This window comes from Microplitis mediator, chromosome 10, assembly GCF_029852145.1.
Source record: "Microplitis mediator isolate UGA2020A chromosome 10, iyMicMedi2.1, whole genome shotgun sequence".
NCBI classification, from domain to species: Eukaryota; Metazoa; Arthropoda; class Insecta; order Hymenoptera; family Braconidae; genus Microplitis; species Microplitis mediator.
Genome location: NC_079978.1, coordinates 9,133,436 through 9,152,602, shown reverse-complemented (window position 1 = coordinate 9,152,602; position 19,167 = coordinate 9,133,436). Strand labels below are relative to the sequence as shown.

At 29.1% G+C, this 19,167-nt stretch overlaps 1 protein-coding gene across 2 annotated transcripts; it reads right to left on the bottom strand.

The window, feature by feature from the left end:
• Positions 1-5,466: 5,466 nt before the first annotated feature.
• On the bottom strand, positions 5,467-18,620 carry LOC130675300 (ATP-dependent RNA helicase DDX54). Of its 2 annotated transcripts, XM_057480871.1 has the most exons (12): positions 18,388-18,620; positions 17,997-18,328; positions 17,526-17,902; positions 17,131-17,446; positions 16,840-17,050; positions 16,538-16,761; positions 16,234-16,425; positions 15,817-16,148; positions 15,592-15,730; positions 15,339-15,498; positions 15,057-15,212; positions 5,467-7,032 (listed from the first exon to the last, which is right to left on the bottom strand). In XM_057480871.1, exons 2-12 carry the CDS (start codon positions 18,183-18,185, stop codon positions 7,025-7,027), a joined length of 2,304 nt encoding a protein of 767 aa, XP_057336854.1. In that variant the 5' UTR covers positions 18,186-18,328; positions 18,388-18,620; the 3' UTR covers positions 5,467-7,024. The 2 variants fall into 2 exon arrangements, with proteins under 2 accessions (XP_057336854.1, XP_057336853.1); XM_057480870.1 differs by lacking the exon at positions 5,467-7,032 and having other exon boundaries at positions 14,406-15,212; positions 18,388-18,619.
• Between the last annotated feature and the right edge of the window lie 547 nt (positions 18,621-19,167).

Below are 19,167 nucleotides of genomic sequence, written 5' to 3'. Positions count from 1 at the left end.
AAATATTACTACGGTTTGAGTATATCAGTCTAGGGGGTTAGAACATTTTGTATGATGACTAATGCCTTCGACTGATACCCGTAGTAATATTTGTGTTACATGGGTTGGAACTGTAGGTAAACTCTACTTAGAAACAAAGAAAAAAATTATGGTAATTGTTGGCAATAGCGACTCCACACATTTTCTAAAGTTCCAAGTGCTTACACATTAAAGATCTATAATTAAACTTTTTCCACGTGTTCTGCTACACGGCGGAAAGAATTTTCTGTATGCATTTATGTCTATAACACAAGATATCTATCCGAACCTTGTAACTAAAGTGTGCAAAATTGAGCAAAAATGACAAAAATCATGTTGATTTTCCAAAATAAATTTAATAAATTTCTAATAAATACTAATAATTAATTTTATTAATACCGTAAGATGGACGGTGGCGATAGAAAGGTCTAACTAAGAGTTAAAATATTTTTTGAGCTCTTGTATAGTGGAAAATTGACATATTTCTGTTATTTCAATACACTAATGGTGTACAACAGCTCACCTAGCACTTGGTTACAAGTAGTTTGGACGGTATCCGCCTTCCTTTGCTAGTATAGTGTCTGGCTGAAGCCCGCAACACAGTTTCACGCCGGCTCGTACTAGTAAGAGATGTAGTCTAAGGCATGAGTACGTTAACATAGCCTTACTGACGAGTCCGTTAACGTACTTAGGACGAAACTACAGAAATTATGGCAAATAGGCATATACCTTAAGTTTTTGTGGTTGACTTAAGAGTCAATACATAGAATAAAAAGAAAAATATGTCAAATGGTGCAGGGTAGCACGGAACAGAAAAATTTCAAACTTAATCTTGAAATCAAGCTAATTTATACCTATGGTACACATGTACAATTTATTAATGCTTAAATAACACCTAAATAAGCAAACACATCTTTAATGCGCCGACAAATGCCAGAGAATGAAACAAGTCTCTTGGCAATTTGCATAATTTTGGTTTTTTGCTTGATACAAACAGGTGGAGGAGTGATTGTAAACAAGTACCAAAATTATTTTTTTCTTTTGATTCGCAGTTCAGAGTCCGGAACGCGGGATAATCCAGCTTCGCCTGTTAACAAATGGCATTTGAAAAAAAAAAATTGTTAATAAATTTGCATATTAATATTTAAATATTTTATTTATTTAAAAATAAAAATCTTTTCAATTGTTGGCTGATTACAGAATAAAATTTTATGAATTTTAATAGACGCAACCGATAAAAAAAAAATAAATGTTAAAAAAAAAAAAAGAAGAACAAAGGAAATAAATAAGATATCATCTTACCGCCATTTTATGATTCTTCAAGCATTCAATTAAATGATACTTAAAATCTGCAGCCATCTTGTTTGATTGTTTTTAATCACTGTTATTATTTAAAATAACTAGTAGATAGACAAATAATCTTAATAATTAATTAATTAATTATTAATAGTTTAGTAAACTGTATTAAAAGTTCTTAATCTGATGGAATGCGACCACGATGCGACTGTAGTTCAAGATCAAATGAATACCGCAACTGCGTAGCCGAGTTGCAAGAGCACATAAGCGAGTTACCCGATACTACAACGAGCACAGACCGGCAAAATTTTCTGGTCACGTGACTGGGAACCGGCGTAGAGTTTGAGTCCTACCAAAAAAAGATTCTCTATATAAAATGTCCGTCAACTTCGGACTTTTTCGTTTTTGACGACAACTTATATACAATCTGCTATACAATTTGACGTAAATTTACTACCCGAACTAGAATTCAAATTCCCTGATAGCCAAGTTGTTATGTCCTCAGTGGACTCAGGTGCCTCCACCTCTTAATTAATTAGTGAACTTCCATCCATAAATAGGCTCGTATTTAAATTTCATTTTATATCGCACTTTCTGCTACGATTACAGACCACAAACTTCACACGCCAATGTCTGAGTTCTAGATAATTTCCAAACAAGTATTCCGAAGGTTAAAAAATATTTTTTTTTTTTACTTTTTCATTTTCTATTCATCTGACACACAAGTGCCAAGGCTATCAATTAACCTTCAGGCAAAACATATCTACTTTTTCTTTTATGTGTATCGCGAGCTACCGTAAAATCTTTATCAATATTTAAACATTAATAATAATAAAAAAATCATAACCAATCGACTAGACATTGAATTGTTTTTATCTTTAAAAATTTCTTAAAATTAATCTGGAGTGCAGCTGTTTTCGTGCTATTTTTTAACTCTCTTTTAAAATATAAAACCCATAAACTCCAACAGTGATAATTGAAGCTGTCTGAATAGAAATTCTAACTTTTAACATTATAAGGCTTATGTTATATGGTCTACAAGATTTTTTTTTAATGAAATTTAAGTGTTGAGTAGAGTTTTGGGTTTGTATAGCTAAATATATATACGGTATTGTGGGTATAGTACATATATATTTTATAAAGCCATATTTAATATTATAATAAAAGTAATATACAAAAGTGTAGGTAATGTAAAGAACGACGAATGAGTAAAGGAAAAAGCCCGGGTAGGGCATATTTTATATTTGGCTGTTCACCCTTCTCATAATCCATAAGCTATGAGCCATCAACCCAAGGCCAATTTGCTAATGGGTGTGCCCAACAACCCGATGAATACCCTTAACACACGTTAACCATCTAATGACATTTCAAAGTCACTAGAGACCACCCAAAAGCACGCAATTTTTTAAATCTGAATTTTTCATCTTTGATTTATTTTTCTTCCTTTAATCTATTGAATGTATATTTTTATTTTAATTACGATAAAACTCGTAATAAAATATATTAAATATAATAATTGCGTATCCACAAGGAGTTTACGGTAACAATTACAGTATATATTATGGTGATGATTCCCCTATCGTATGATAACAGGTTTTTTTGAAATATCAATTATAGAAATGGCAACCATATAAAATTTGGTGACCATTCGTATATATATGTATAACTTTCATTCCTAGACGATATCGGAATAGTTCATACAAAATTATAGTAACAATTCCCACAATTTTTATATAGTGGAAACCTAAAACATGCAAACCTCTCAATAAGACAATTTATAGATAAATTGAGAAAAATTTAACAGAGTACGTTATGGTACTGATACTGAGTTCTGAGTACAATACATTAATATTCAACGAACGATATGCTGGTTGAGCAAAGAATACCATGTGAATTCTTCAACAAACTCCGTGGTACTATTGAACAAGATGTAGTTAACAACAAAGAACATCGGCAACTTCGATCTTTTACATGAGAAATACTTAGTTATATATAAATAGATATTATATGTACACATATAAGTACAAGACAATGCGATAATGAACATGATCAAAGAGATCATTCTCAGGCCTCACTTATGTTGTCATTTGTTTCTTTGATGCGGAAAACAATCAAAAAAGTTTTAAATGTTTTCCTTTGTCATTTGTAACTGTATCTTTGTAGGATAAAGGATATACATATAACTGTACATATTGTTATGGATTTATCCATCTACTTATTTTTATAGCAAATTAACAAAAAAGTATTTCAGATTTAGAATTCAGTTTTTTGTTTAAAAATAAAATTCTTACTGCTTCATATTGCATACTCTAGTTTACGTTAATTTATATACAGTCATTGCTCGACCCTCGGATTCCTTACAAGACTATTTGTTACGCCACGTGTTTTATAACGGATAACAAAAATTTATGCGTCTTAAATTGATATTAAGTGCGATCATTTTGAATTTGTTACGCGAATATTTACAATCAAGACCAACATTATCGCCTTGAGAAAAAAATAAATCAGTACAAGTTTATTTTTGCATAAAGAGTAAATAAAAAATAGTGATGGATATAAATATATATATATATTAGGGTGCTTCATTTTGGAGCCAGATTTTTCTTTTCAAGTGCATGTGGAAAAAACCATAGTTCAACACAAAAAAAAATTTTTCGCGCAAGAAAAAAAATTCTATGTCGATTACAGACCTAGCTCATTAAAAAATTCGATTTTACCATCTAAATAACATGGGAAAATTTTTTTTTTAGCTTTAAGTATTTTTGACCTCGTTAACAAATCAATAAATCAAATAGACTAATATATATTTTTGTAGGAAATTGAACGCTCTACAAAAAAGGTCTCTTATCATTTTTCGATAAATCCATCTGTTTCAAAGTTATCAGAGCTCGAAGTAAAGTTGGAGATCGTTTTACTTTTCCGGCGAAACTATCAGACTTATCACAAAATATTACAGGGTCTTTTTTGTTGCCAATTTTATTTTCTACAAATTATTATCAGTAAAGTTGTTTCAAATTCCGCATTGTTTTCTGGTTATTTTCATTTTAATTTCAAGCTCGGAAAAAAGTGGTTCTGATCGATTTCAAGAGCTCGATATTGAAATAAAAATAACTAGAAAACAATGCGGAAATCGAAAAAACTTTACTGATAATAATTTGTAGAGAATAAAATTGTCAACAAAAAAGACCTCACAAAATTTTGTGATAAGTCTGATAGTTTCACCGAAAAAGTAAAAAGCTCTCCAACTTTACTTCGAGCTCTAACAACTTTTGAGTAGATGGATTAATCGAAAAATGATAAGAAACCTTTTTTCTAGAACGTTCAATTTCCTACAAAAATATGTATTAGTCTATTTGATCTATTGATTTGTTAACGAGGTTAAAAATACTTAAAGCTAAAAAAAAAATTTTTCCCATGTTATTTAAATGGGAAAATCGAATTTTTCAATGAGCTAGGTCTGTAATCGACATAGAATTTTTTTTCTGGCGCGAAAATTTTTTTTTTGTGTTGAACTATAGTTTTTTCCACATGCACTTGAAAAAAAAAATCTGGCTCTGAAATGAAGCACCCTAATATATATATATATATATATATATATATATATATATATATATATATATATATATATATATATATATATATATAAAATGTAGGTAATATAGCCATCGTTGCGGTAAGATAAATAAATAGGGAGAACGAAAGTCTTGAAAATATGAATAAGACGATGAGTTCATAGATTGGGCACTTGAAAATTGATCAGTCTCAAGAGAATTCTCGATAAATTCTTGTTCGAGTGCTCCACAATATTAATTTGTCTTCAACAACTAATATACTGTACATGTACAAAAACTATACAACTTTTCTATCATTCAAACTTTCTTTTCTACCTCAGAACTCGCGTTTTATTTTCAGACTATTTTGACTTTTAAATTATTATACTAAACTTTTCGATTCCCACTTAAAACTTGACAATTTTATAGAACATTCATCCAACCAGCTCCAGCATATTTTAAAAATAATAAAAATCTCTATAATATATGCATATTAACATATTTATTAACGTTAAAACAAAAAAAACTATATTTAAGTACATATACATAAATACATATTATATTAATTAATATAATAATATGTAATTGGATAATGTATTAATAATGAAAATGAAGTGGAAATAATGTGTTAAAAAAGATATATATCCGTTGAAAAATTTAAATATTTATAAGAAAACATGTAACTAAATACATTATGTAGGTTCAAGGCTTTCGTGCATGTGTTTTATTGCAAAGATACATTAAATGGGAAAGTGTTGGTTGGTTGGACGGAAGTTTAAATACCATAGGATGGTTCTAGTCTGGTAGTCACACTGGTGAACTTTAATGAGTACTTCAAGGGCGTGGACTTGGTGGTTTTTTTGTTGAAAAATCAACCACACGAGATCCACCACATGATATTGGTTAAATACAAACAAGTTTTATCCTATCAAATAAGTATATACATTACTATATATTGTATTTATCATGCCACGATACACAAGTGCAGCTCCTATAGTACTACTACTACTACCAGCATATTAAATGAAACGTTAAGAAGGAATACATATCAGTAATACAGAAATAAAGTGGAAAGGAGCTTCAGAACTAATGTAAGACTGTTAAAAGCAAGAGCTTCAAAGGAAGCCAGAAGTAGTGTAGAGTAATGTGAACAGACTAACATAAATTACAGCTCGTTACTCTCGAGTTTTACTGAGAACAAATTACTCAGGATAATAAAGAAAAAGAAATTTAAAAAAAAACATAAATTAAAAAAATTAAGTTGACTCATATATAAATATAAATTATAATATAGTAATAGCAGATGATTAATCAATTCTTAGGAGGCATTGAAAATGAATTTTTTAGTTATGTATCAGCTGAATTTGTATAAATTATATGATATGTAATGTCACACAATGGTGTTTAATCATTATTGATATTGTTATAATATGTTAATTTTGTTTAAATAAAATGAAACTTAAAATTTTATGATAAAATACAAATATTTAATTAAACAATTGATGTTCTGAAAGTAATCTTTTTTATTTTTGTGTGTACAAAAATAAACTTGATGGGTTACTGTTTCTATTATTGCATCAGGAATCCTTTCACTCCTTTTATACGGTACGCAATAACGACAACAACAACAACAAGCAACTAAACAACGAATCGTTTTTATATCAAATTTGAAAGGCTATAAATTTTAATAATTTATTTTAAATTAAAATTTAATTCAGCTATACTAAAAAACAGCGCCTCTACTGAGGACTGTTTGACAGTTTGGCTACGCAGGTGTGACCCCACTTCCGTGTCCAGCAATTCATCTCTAGGACATTGCCGGACCTATATTATAATCCAACCCAAAAATATTACTACGGTTTGAGTATATCAGTCTAGGGGGTTAGAACATTTTGTATGATGACTAACGCCTTCGACTGATACCCGTAGTAATATTTGTGTTACATGGGTTGAAACTGTAGGTAAACTCTACTGAGAATACCAAAGAAAAAAATTTTTTTTTTCTTTTGATTCACAGTTCAGAGTCCGGAACGCGGGATAATCCAGCTTCGCCTTTACAGGATTGAATACCAAACAAAATTTTTTTTTTTTCTTCTTCTTATTCTTCTGAGTAAATTGACGAACAGGTTGACGACGCACCGCCATTTTGAAATTCTCCATTAGTGTTCTGAAACAAAAAAAATAAATATAATGTAAATAAAAAAAAAAAAAAAAATTAATATATATGGGTCATTCCACCAAATAAAATCATTTTTACGGGGCGACTCTCGTCGATTTGGTTCAAATTTTGTGAAGTCGTTCTATATATTAAAAAAAAAATTCTCTGAAAATTTGAGCCTTTTATATGCAGCTGTTTCAAAGTTATGATTTTTTGGAATTTTAAAAAATTTTTGTTTTCAACTTTTTCATTAATTTTTTTGAAGGAAAAATTTTTTTTTAAAAATTGAGCACATAACAGTTTTTCGTAGGAAAAATTCTCAGCTTTCCAATAAGAATATCCATTTTTTATTTTATGTTACAGATGACCTTTTAAAATTCGATTAAAGACGAAAAAACGATGTTTATGACTGTGCGGCGCTTGATACATCTAATTTGATATTTTTTTCTGAAAGCTGAGACTTTTTCCCACAAAATATGTGATTTTCACGATGTGCATATTTTTTGTTTGAACAAAATTAAATAAAATATAAACTCTCTATGATTAAAAAAGTTAATTCTTATTTGTTTTGAGGATGTTGATACATTTTTAACACATATATATCTTATAAGCTATCAACAATAGGTGAGATAGGGTGCACTGCTTGTGTTTTTTTCACCGTTTTTGACTCCAAGTATCGTACGTCTAAAACATTTATTTTCTATAAAAAATCGTCATTCCCTGATCAAACGAAACGATTTGTAATGTTAAATGCCCATTAAAAGGGTGATTCAAAAGTATTAAAACTATTCAAAAGCATTAAAAAGTATTTAAAATTTTTTTTCTAATCGTTTTAAGTCGTTTCTTTTAATAAGGGTTGGTTATAACAGTGAAATCAACGCTGGTAGAATTTTGAATATCCGGATGTATAAATTTTGTGGTGTGAGGATATGGTTTCAGGTATGTATCTGCAGTAAAGCTCTAAAAACAAAAATTATAAAACTATTTTTCATGATACCAGCATCAATGGTTCAAGTCTAGGAATCTGTAATTTGAACTTTGATTCTTGAGTTTTGTTCTATAGTGATTTCAAACTATTGATGTCATCTGCGTTAATGACAGTTCTGACTTTGTAATCAAGTTTTATAAAAATTTGTGTACATAATAAATAGTATTTATGGTTTCTGTTTAGTTATAAATTGCAAATCATAAGTTAGGCGTACACTAATGGTTGATCACACCATTGGTCTTAATATAACTTGATTCTAACTGGCTGCTGACACTGATAATAATTTTCAATGCAGGTAATCATGAACAAAATAGTGTGTAACACTAGATGAAACACGACTTCAGATTGCAGTTACTGTCAGCTTTTGCCTACGGCTCGGGCAGCCTACTTTACTATCGTCTGACATCGTTTTGCTTCATCTCTTGCCGCACAATGAACTATTACAGTTTGTTAAAACTATAAAATCAATGACTTGCATTTAAATAATTATTGATTTTGTTCAAACAAAAAATATGCACATCGTGAAAATCACATATTTTGTGAGAAAAAGTCTCAGCTTTCAGAAAAAAATATCAAATTAGATGTATCAAGCGCCGCACAGTCATAAAAATCGTTTTTTCGTCTTTAATCGAATTTTAAAAGGTCTTCTGTAACATAAAATAAAAAATGGATATTCTTATTGGAAAGCTGAAAATTTTTCCTACGAAAAACTGTTAAGTGCTCATTTTTTAAAAAAAAAATTTTCCTTAAAAAAAATTAATGAAAAAGGTGAAAACAAAAATTTTTAAAAATTCCAAAAAATCATAACTTTGAAACAGCTGCATATAAAAGGCTCAAATTTTCAGAGAATTTTTTTTTTAATATATAGAACGACTCCACAAAGTTTGACCCGAATCGACGAGGGTCGCCCCGTAAAAATAATTTTATTTGGTGGAATGACCCATATAATGTAAATAAAAAAAAATGATAATGTAAATAAAAAAAAAAATAATAATGTAAATAAAAAAAAAAATTGAATCCTACTAGATCATAGCAATATCTATCCCATTGGATCATAGCAATATATATCCTACTGGATCATAGCAATATCTATCCTACTGGATCATAGCAATATCTATCCTACTGGATCATGGCAATAATCAATCCTACTGGATCATGGCAATAATCAATCCTACTGGATCATGGCAATAATCAATCCTACTGGATCATGGCAATAATCTATCCTATTGGATATGGCAATAATTGATCCTATTGGATCATAGCAATATCTATCCTACTGGATCATGGCAATAATCTATCCTATTGGATATGGCAATAATTGATCCTATTGGATCATAGCAATATCTATCCCATTGGATCATAGCAATATCTATCCTACTGGATCATAGCAATATCTATCCTACTGGATCATGGCAATAATCAATCCTACTGGATCATGGCAATAATCAATCCTACTGGATCATGGCAATAATCTATCCTATTGGATATGGCAATAATTGATCCTATTGGATCATAGCAATATCTATCCTACTGGATCATGGCAATAATCTATCCTATTGGATATGGCAATAATTGATCCTATTGGATATGGCAATATTCGGGGGGAGGGGGGGGGACATGATCGAACAAATCAATTAGTAATTTTTGAACACTTTTAACACGTCATAAGAAATAATAAAAGAATTTGTGAAAAGAAATTACTAATTGAATTGTTCGAAATGACGATAGCCTCCACGTGGCATGTCCTGGGCAACGGTCAAAAATATAAGAGCAAATATGTATGGCAAACAAATAACTGATTAACTTAAATTAAAGCTCTTATATATTTGAACGGCTAATATCGTCTAAGGTACTTTATGCACTAACTAAATCATCAAACTTGTTATTAAACCAATATAATTTGTTTCTTTAACGAATGAGAGTATAAAGAACAAGACTGGTATTACACTAATAATTATAATAATATTGACAATACTAGTAATTAATACTTATATAACAATTACTCCATTAGCGAAAAAGCATAGTAGGCTGATAGGTTCAACAATTTAACTTTTATAACTTTGTCTTTCATTTTTTTTAATTTTATAAAACAGTACAATTTAATGTGTTAGAATCTAACACATTTATTTTTAATTTAGTATTATTTTCAAGCATAATAATTTTATTTTATTAAATCACAGTCAATTATTATTTTATTTTAATTTAAAGAGATCATATATATTATTTATAAATATGAATGTACAAAGAAGTATCTCGGCGTTCCTCAGTAGAAAATCTTTTGTTTTTCAAAATTTCAAAAAAACAAAAAAATAGTCAAAATTTTTTTAACCCAAGTAGCACAGAGACAACTTCAAGATGTCTTTTAAAAGGATAGGATAAATTTTTTTTTTGTCTCAAAGTTATAGATCAAATATATAGCTATCGCACTATCTACACTAGGTCATCTCAAATAATCTTTAGGTCACTAGCAATTTGAACGGATCATGACAGCAACATATGTTCACGTGTATAATATAACGTAAGCGTTTCACTATCGTGAATATGCATAAATATATATATATATATATATAAAATGTTATGTGTAAGTACATATATACTGACATATATAACTTATATCGTACCACACGGTACGATCTTAAGACAGCGAACCGTGTGTATTGCAATTGCGTAATTCTCTTCTATTCGTTCAAGGTAGCCTCGAGGGATGGGAAAGGTATGCAGATATGAATATCAAGTTGACAAGTGTATTATAAAATATCTACGTACTTGCACACCTACAGTATCATTATTTAAAATTATATTTTTTTATTGTTTATTAATTATCAATTTTATTTAATTGTAGGTATAATTTTTTTTAAATTTGTTTTTACTTTTTTTTATCGACATTAATTATTGTTCCTTGTAATTTTATTTTTAATTCAAATATTTAATTTGCAATTTTAATTAAATTTTCCAGTTCATTTTATTTTAAATATTTTTTCGAATTTAACTCATACTTTTGTACTCCAAACAATTTATATAAAAATTTATAATTTACGTAATATAAAAAGAAAATTTGTAAAGAGTTAAATAAAGGTAACTGAGTAATACATTTCTATACTACGGCAGTAAATTCATGTCCTTATATTCACATGATTGCGAACGATTTGCAACAAATCTAGTGACAGTAACCTAGTAATAGTAATATTTCATACTGATAATTTAAGCGTAATTGTTTTTTGATAGAGAGATATTTTTAAAAATTAAATTGCTTTTTTAATTAATAATTTATTAAAGAGCAGATTAATTTGATAAATTAACGATGAATTGAACTGAATTAGTTGGTTTAACCGGGCACTCAGCTTATGTTAGCCATTGTACCCGGGCCCAGTGAGGACAATTTTATAGTTATCGAAGAGGATCGCGGTCCTGGTGATCATTGTTATTAGGCCTTGCTTTGTTGCCAGTCCACCTAACAACGAACTTGCTAAGCCCACTGTCCTTCCGACAACTATTTATAATTTGACTACTGTAGATGCTATTGTTTGTGAGTTTATAGGTGGAGGAGACATAGTTTTTATTTCGGTGATTCCCCGCCCCGAATCCAAGGAAGCACGTCGCGGGACACAGCCGCTGTCAGTAGTCCTCACTAGTTCAGGAAGAACCGGGACCTGGCGTTAGCTAAGCCCACCGTCGTTCTCCCGTCACTATGAGTCCTGGCCTTCAGCTACCGCGGCCATCATACATCGTGTCCTTGTCATCGGGGGGTCTTGTCATCCGAAATTATGTCTCCTAAGAAGTTAATGTGGGTGTTATTATGGTCCATCCTTCAGAGCCCACTGTGTAGGATAAGGCACTTATACAATGGAGGATGCCTGTTCTCCAAAGGCAACGTTGGTGGTGGAGGACTTCCTCTATCATTGCTTTGACACGTTGGCTTACACCAAAGCTAGAGGTTCTGCGAATGTTTATGGGCCTCTGCCGCCACCAATGCTCGGCCTATACAGGTGTTCTTCTTTGATAAGAAGCCCCACCCGCTAGCCTAGTCATAGAAGCAGCAGAGCCCTGCAGATTCGATCGAGTTTTTGTGTTCCGCCATCATTTTGTAATGAAGTCGGCGCCACTTCAATTCGGTCGAAAAATTGTCGGTATTCCACCACCAGGGAGAGCTGACAATGTAATGCACATAAATAGTATTATGAAAATAAAATTCATTGGTGCATGCCGGAATCGAACCTGGTCCTACGCTTTGGTAAGCAAGTACCATGTTCGATAGGCTATTGCCAGCCCAAAAAAAAAATTAACGATTATTTATGAAAGAAAAATAAAATAAATATGATTGAACGTAAGTCTTCCGAAACCTTACAAGTTTCAATGACACATGACCTTTTAAGATTGTTACTTAACAGAAAAAAAAAAAAAGAGAAGAAAGAATTTACTAAGAATTTATTCTATCATAAAATAGCGCTCACACCTAACAATAAATAGTTATTAAGTGTTTTATTACTAATTTATATGATTTTCTATGTTTTATATATGATTACAACTATAAAAAATGAAATATAATTAAGTAAAGTGCAAAAATTTTAAATAATAAAAAGTTACTATTAATATGATTTATTAATCATAGTTATTATTATAAAATTCTTGGAGTAATTTTTTTTTTTTTTTACATAAAAATAAATATAAATGAATAAAGTTTAAAATAATATTTGATGAAGAATAATTGTAGATAAAAAACATGAGCAGACGTTGACTGTAATCACGTGGAATTTATATTAAATGAAAAGTGTTGATCAAAACCTCTAGTTGTTCAGCATAATCGAGTAATTACTCTTGCAATGTAAAAGCAATTGCGCAGCAAAACGCCTCTTTGATCAGTCTGAGTAGTCTTTCTGATAACATTTGCGTTAAGTTGTAGCTATAAATTTTACCATTTAATCATTAAAAAACCTATTTAAATTTTATCCGATAGTTTTTATTTTTATTTTTTTTTTAACAAACAATTTTCAGTATGTTTACTGTTACGTTTATCCGTTTGGTACTAACTAATTATTATATACACGATAAATAAAATTTTAATATCATATTGATTTGAATACAATAATATATATTGTTATAAATTAAAAAAAAAAATAAAATCTTTATTTTCTTACCTAAAAAATAAAAAAATAAAAAATTTTTATTTCTTAATTACCGTTTGCGAAGAATAAATTACAATGTCAATAAAACGTTTATTGATAAACAAAAGTTAGCTGCGTGCCAAGTACCCGGAAATATCTATATATTTAAATTGGCTAAAGTTCAACGAATAAGTATTTTACTCTTTTCTATTAAAAGAAAATTTCTATAACATCTTATTATTGTACTACCCTCTAAAATACAAAAGTTATTTGTACTCCGTACTCTTGATTATACAAAACTATAAATTCACATGTGCTCGTTTTACATTTTAACAAATCACGCACATGCTAATTGTATAAATAAAACTATTTAAAATAATAAATTCCACATGAATTCAATGATCAAGGTCTCAATGTTAAATAATAAATAAATACGCAAATAAAAAAATATTTAAAATACTTTTTTAATTTATAAAATAATCTTACTACATATCTCGTAATGTTTTTTTTTATCTCTTTATCTTTTGCAAGGTCAAATGTTTCCATAATGCCTTTATTTATTTAGTTTATTTTTATTATCCAATCGATCCTACTGTCAAATAAATAATAATAATTATGATAAAAAATACATTTATGTAATAATTAACATTTAGTCGCACACTTGACTCTGCCGGAAATGAATAAACTGTACAACACTAGTGAAAGAATGTTTATGAATGGAAATAAGAGGCAACTTGTGGTCGTTAAATTTGATGCTGATAACATTGAAAGTCTTTCATTTAGAGTTTCAATAAAAAATATCTATTCATAATTGTTTATTTATTTTTGTATAAATAAATGGGCTTTTTATTACTTAAGAGACCGTAAAAAGACATTAAAATGTCATAAAAATTATGGGAATTATTTGAGTTTATTTTACTCACGCACCCCAGGATCAATAGACACGTTATAGTGCAACAGTATGTAAGGTCACTCATAAATTGCATCAACATTCATATATCCTAGCATGTACATCTACCACGATAGGGAAATAGTATTTAGTAGATAAAAAAAATAAATAGTAAAAATACTTATTTACATTTTTAAGCCTCTGATTATAGCAGTCAGTTTAATTGGTAGTTAATTGTAGGTTTTAAATCGTTAAACTAACGAGTTAACGGTTTAAGGTTGATTATTTTTCAATCAAAATAATTTAATTTTATCATGTAGATACAATTAAATTGTTTTTTTTTTTTTTGTATAAAATCTAAAAACTTATTACTTAATACGTCAAAACTAGTTTGAGTATTGATGTGTGTTAATTTAGTAGTGAAATAATCCACGCAATAACACTACGAATTGGCAAAAGTCGTGATAAAACAAATTAAGTTAATGGTTGATAGATCAATGACCCGTTTCCTGCCTTTAACTCGTGTAAAGATTGGACTTGAACACTCGTCATCACATATACTATACTCTACTTGGATCAATTTGTACCAAAAGTATAACGCATGGATAAAAATATATTCAGCCTTTACTCTGTACACTTATTATGCTTATTACTCAATTAACAAATCTGTCTGGTCAGCCGCAATCACTTCCATCTCTCGTATACATATACATACAGTACACTCGTAATGTACTTGGTATATATTAACTCAATGGGATTATTGCGGTACTAAATTGTCTAACAATTTAACCACACGTGACAACACTAATCATTATTTAGTTAACTTTGAGCTAATTACTTTCGGCTCTACTTTGTTTGTTATTCCCGATTGTATTTTTAAAATCTAATTAAAATTGTTAATGAATTATTCTTTCATGAGTTATTTATTTATATGTAAATAGTTTATTGAATTAAAATTTTAATTATATTTAATTATATAATATAAATATAATAAATTACAAATAAAATATATTCAATTATCTTTTACCGACTTTTTTTCTTCCTTTGCCTTTACCTTTACCGTGGCGTTGCTGCTCTCGTTCTCTTTTCTTTTCTTTTATTTTCCGTTGTTTCATAACTTGTTCAGGTCTCTTCAATTCATCTTTTACCCTCATTTTTTCTTTTACTTTTCTATTGTGTCTTGCCCAATGAGTATTTGGAGTTGTTTTTACTAAGAAAAAAAGAAATATATTTATAAATTAATTAATAAAACTTTCACTGACGAGAATTATTAAATTTACAAAGTTTTATTAATTACCATAAACTTATTTTAATTTTATTTAATTAGCAAACTTACATTTTCTCATATGCTCCGGTTCTTCATCATCATCATCATCATCATCATTATCTCGACTATCAATTTTAGATTTATCTTTCCATTGTTGATAACGATTTGACTTAAAGGAAGCTGAGATCCATGCGCCTGATTCCGTACGAATTTTCCCCACCTTTGAAGTCTATAAAATTAAAAAAATTATCAAGTATTAATAATTTATAAACTATTCAACATAATCAATAATGAAAAATTTATGATTCAAGTAATTGCGTACATTATTAATGGTAACCATTTTTTTCTTTTTTCTATCCCATTTTTTCATTTGTTTCTGTTGTCGAAATGCGTCTTCATTATCACCAGTCAAGTCCATTTGTTCTCGCTCGGCTGAAGTTGCAAAATTATTCACAGCAAGTCTAAAAATTTTTAAACAAATTATACAAAGAACTAGAACATTACTAAAAAAATAATAAGCTAATACGTTAAAAATAGAAAAGCTTACCCGTCTTCAGTGTGTTTATCTGGAGCGGAATAAGGGATATAAAATTCTTCATCCCGAATTCCTCGTTTCTTTTTCTTGGGTTCTCTGTATAAATCATCAATTTTTCTTTTCTTGGGTTTAACAACTTCTTTAAATGCTTCATTAATTTCATCATTAGTACTTGTCACAAGTTTTGATTCTTGTTTTGTACTATTTATAATTTTTAATGTATTTTCTTGTCTTTCAACTTGTTTTGATTTAAATTTTGTTATTAAATCATTATGAAATGCACGTTTTGCTATCATTACTTTGTAATCAGTTGACGATGGCTTCTTGCATACTTCAAATACAGTCTGCAATACAAAACAATATTCATTTTATAATTTATAAAATTATTATTCCAATTTACAATTAATTAAAAAATAAAAAAATAATTACCCCTCTTGGTCTGTAACTTTTCATTTGTGTCAATAAATCATCAATTTTTGGTGCCATGTCCGCGAATTCAGAATGTACGCCAGCATTTGCTATATCCAATTCTTTAACTCTTTTTACACTGGCCGTTGACGCTGCTGGTCTTGAACGAATGTATTGTTGATACCCATTTTTTGCTACATTTTGCATATTTTGCTGTTTAAAAAAAATAATAAAGTTATTATTAAAGTCTATAAGGTAAATTTTTATATTTTGCGGCCCTTTGAAACTTGCTGTTGGATCTTGTTAAATAAATAAATAAACTTACAATATCAGTATTATCATGGCAAGTAATTAATTCAGCGAGTTCCTGCTCGATCATAGATTGTGGCAATTTACCAATAGCACCTTCAATACTTTTTCCAGTTGATTGCTGTGGCACTATGTTAAAAGGTGAACCTAAGAAGAGATGTAAATCCAAAAGATATGCATATTCATCGTTAGAAACTATGTTGTATGCTGTTCCAGTTCGTCCAGCTCGAGCACAACGTCCTGAAAAAAAATTAACAAAATAATTTATACAAAAATTTTTGTAACAAAAAATTAACATTAAAAAATTTAACTACTCACCAACTCGATGTACAAAAAGCTTACTCTTAGCTGGAAAATTAAAATTAATTACATTATCTAAATGTGGAATATCAATTCCTCGAGCTGCTACATCTGTTACAACCAAAACTTTAGCAACTTTAGCTTGAAATTTAGCAGCATTTATTTTACGTGCTGTGGCATCTAAATTTGAGTAAATAAAAGTATTTGTAATATTAGCATGGTCTAATATCTGTAAGCAAATAAAAATAATTTAAAACATATAACATTATTTTATTTTATAAAAATATAATCATAATTATAAATCTTCACCATATGAATATATTCAACGTGATGCATTGTGGCAGCAAATACGATTGTCTGTGAATCTTTTTTAATTACATATTTAAGTAAACATAACAAAACAGCTAATTTTTCTTCAGGTCTACAAGTTATAAACGATAGCTTTATTTCATTTGGTAATTTACTCTCAACATCAAGACGTATAAGAACTGGATCACTAAGACCAGCTTTTGCAAACTCAACTAAAACTTTAGGAAGAGTTGCTGAGAAAAGTAATGTTTGACGTGATTCTGGTAATCGATTAGCTATTTCATTTATTTGTTCTCCCCATCCCATTTCAAATAATCTAATTTAAATAAAAAATATTATAAATTAAACAGTACTTGAATGAGTAATTATTGTTAATTTTATCAATAGAAATTTACCTATCAGCTTCGTCGTATACAACATATTCAATATTATCCAACTTGAGATCCATCTCAACGCAAACATGAAGAAAACGTCCAGGTGTTGCAACAATAATATCTGGACTACTGTGAATACTTTCAAACTGATCCTCCATACTGTCACCACCCAATACAACAGAAGCTTTTAAATCCGTATATTTAGCAAGTTCTTTTAGAAATTTTAACGTTTGCAATGCTAATTCACGTGTTGGTGATAAAATCAATGCTCTAGCACCAACTTTAGCTTGTCTTGTTTTTAATTTTTCAAACATTGGAATTAAGAAACAGGCTGTTTTTCCACTACCTGTCCTCGCCATGGCAACTACATCTCGTCCTTCCAATGCCAATGGAATAGTCTAGACATAAAAAAAAGAAATTTAAATAATTATTTATAGTTCTATAATAAAAACAAAAGTAAATTGTCGATAAATAAATAAATAAGTAAATTACTTTTCTTTGAATCGGCGTGGGAAGTTTGTAACCTCTTTTAGTGATACCTTTAAGAACATTATCACTCAATCCCATGCATTGAAAACCACCGCCTTTTTTAGATTTATTTTTTAATGGTACATTATTATAGCCATCATCACTGTCCACTTCATTTGGATCACCAAATCCAATTATTTTAGTATCTTCCATTGTTTATTAACAAGTATTTTAAAATCAACTTGATGGAAAATTTTATTGGTTAGAAAAAAATACTACTTGCACGTGGACATCAAAACCAGAGCCAGAGCCAAGCAAGTCAAAACCAGTTACCAATCACTAGTCAGTCAGATTGGCTGAAAGTCGAAACAAGTTTAGTTTAAATTTATCAGATATACCAACATATAAAACTTACCAATACATTCGCATAATTATTATTATATTTTTTCAATACTCTATAGTTTCTGTCGAGTTAAAATATTTACGTGTAACGCCTGTCGCTATTGGCTGAAATTAATTTCTCTACCTCTCCCAACAAAAAACTCAAGCTAATAATAATAATAATGTTGTCTGTATCCTGTTAATATATTTTTATTAAATAAAAAAAATAAACTATCCGGACGAATATCCTTTCTCCTCATACATTTAATTATTAAAATTATTGTTATTATTATTTAAAAAAAGAATTCATATATATTTTAGAAGATAAATTTATTTCTTTAGTAATCTTAATTTTTTTTTTAATCTTTAAAGATATATAACAACAAGACAAGGAGAGGAGTGACGACACACAAAAGACGGCCTTGCGCGCTGTATAATTTGCAAAATCACATGCATTTAAACTTTCTATCGACATTTAAAATGTCTCATACAATAATAATTATTTAACTCTTTTTTCAGATCTCTCTTTCATAAATTATAAATTCATATTCTTTAAATTTCAAAGACCTAAAAATAATAATGAACAAATAAATAAATTTTTTTTTTATTGGGATTGGGAGATTGGGACAAGAATAGCCACGAGAGATTTTGATTAGTGAGCCGGCTGCCGTCTATTGATCGGTGGAAAGATAATTATTTTTTCTTTTAAAAACTTATTATTATGAGTAATTTGTTTAAAAACTATCAACTTTTAATAAAATTGTCTATGTAATAATTAAATAAACAAATAAAATATGAATTAAAAGTATAAACA

Bases quoted from the DNA above. Each gene is read 5' to 3' on its own strand.
- LOC130675300 (XM_057480870.1), bottom strand. From the start codon at position 18,185: ATGGAAGATACTAAAATAATTGGATTTGGTGATCCAAATGAAGTGGAC. The intron at 16,762-16,839 runs GTGAGTAGTTAA...ATTTTTTTTCAG, and splicing joins GCTTTTTGTACATCGAGTTG to GACGTTGTGCTCGAGCTGGA. The intron at 16,149-16,233 runs GTAATTATTTTT...TTTGTATTGCAG, and splicing joins AAAGTTACAGACCAAGAGGG to ACTGTATTTGAAGTATGCAA.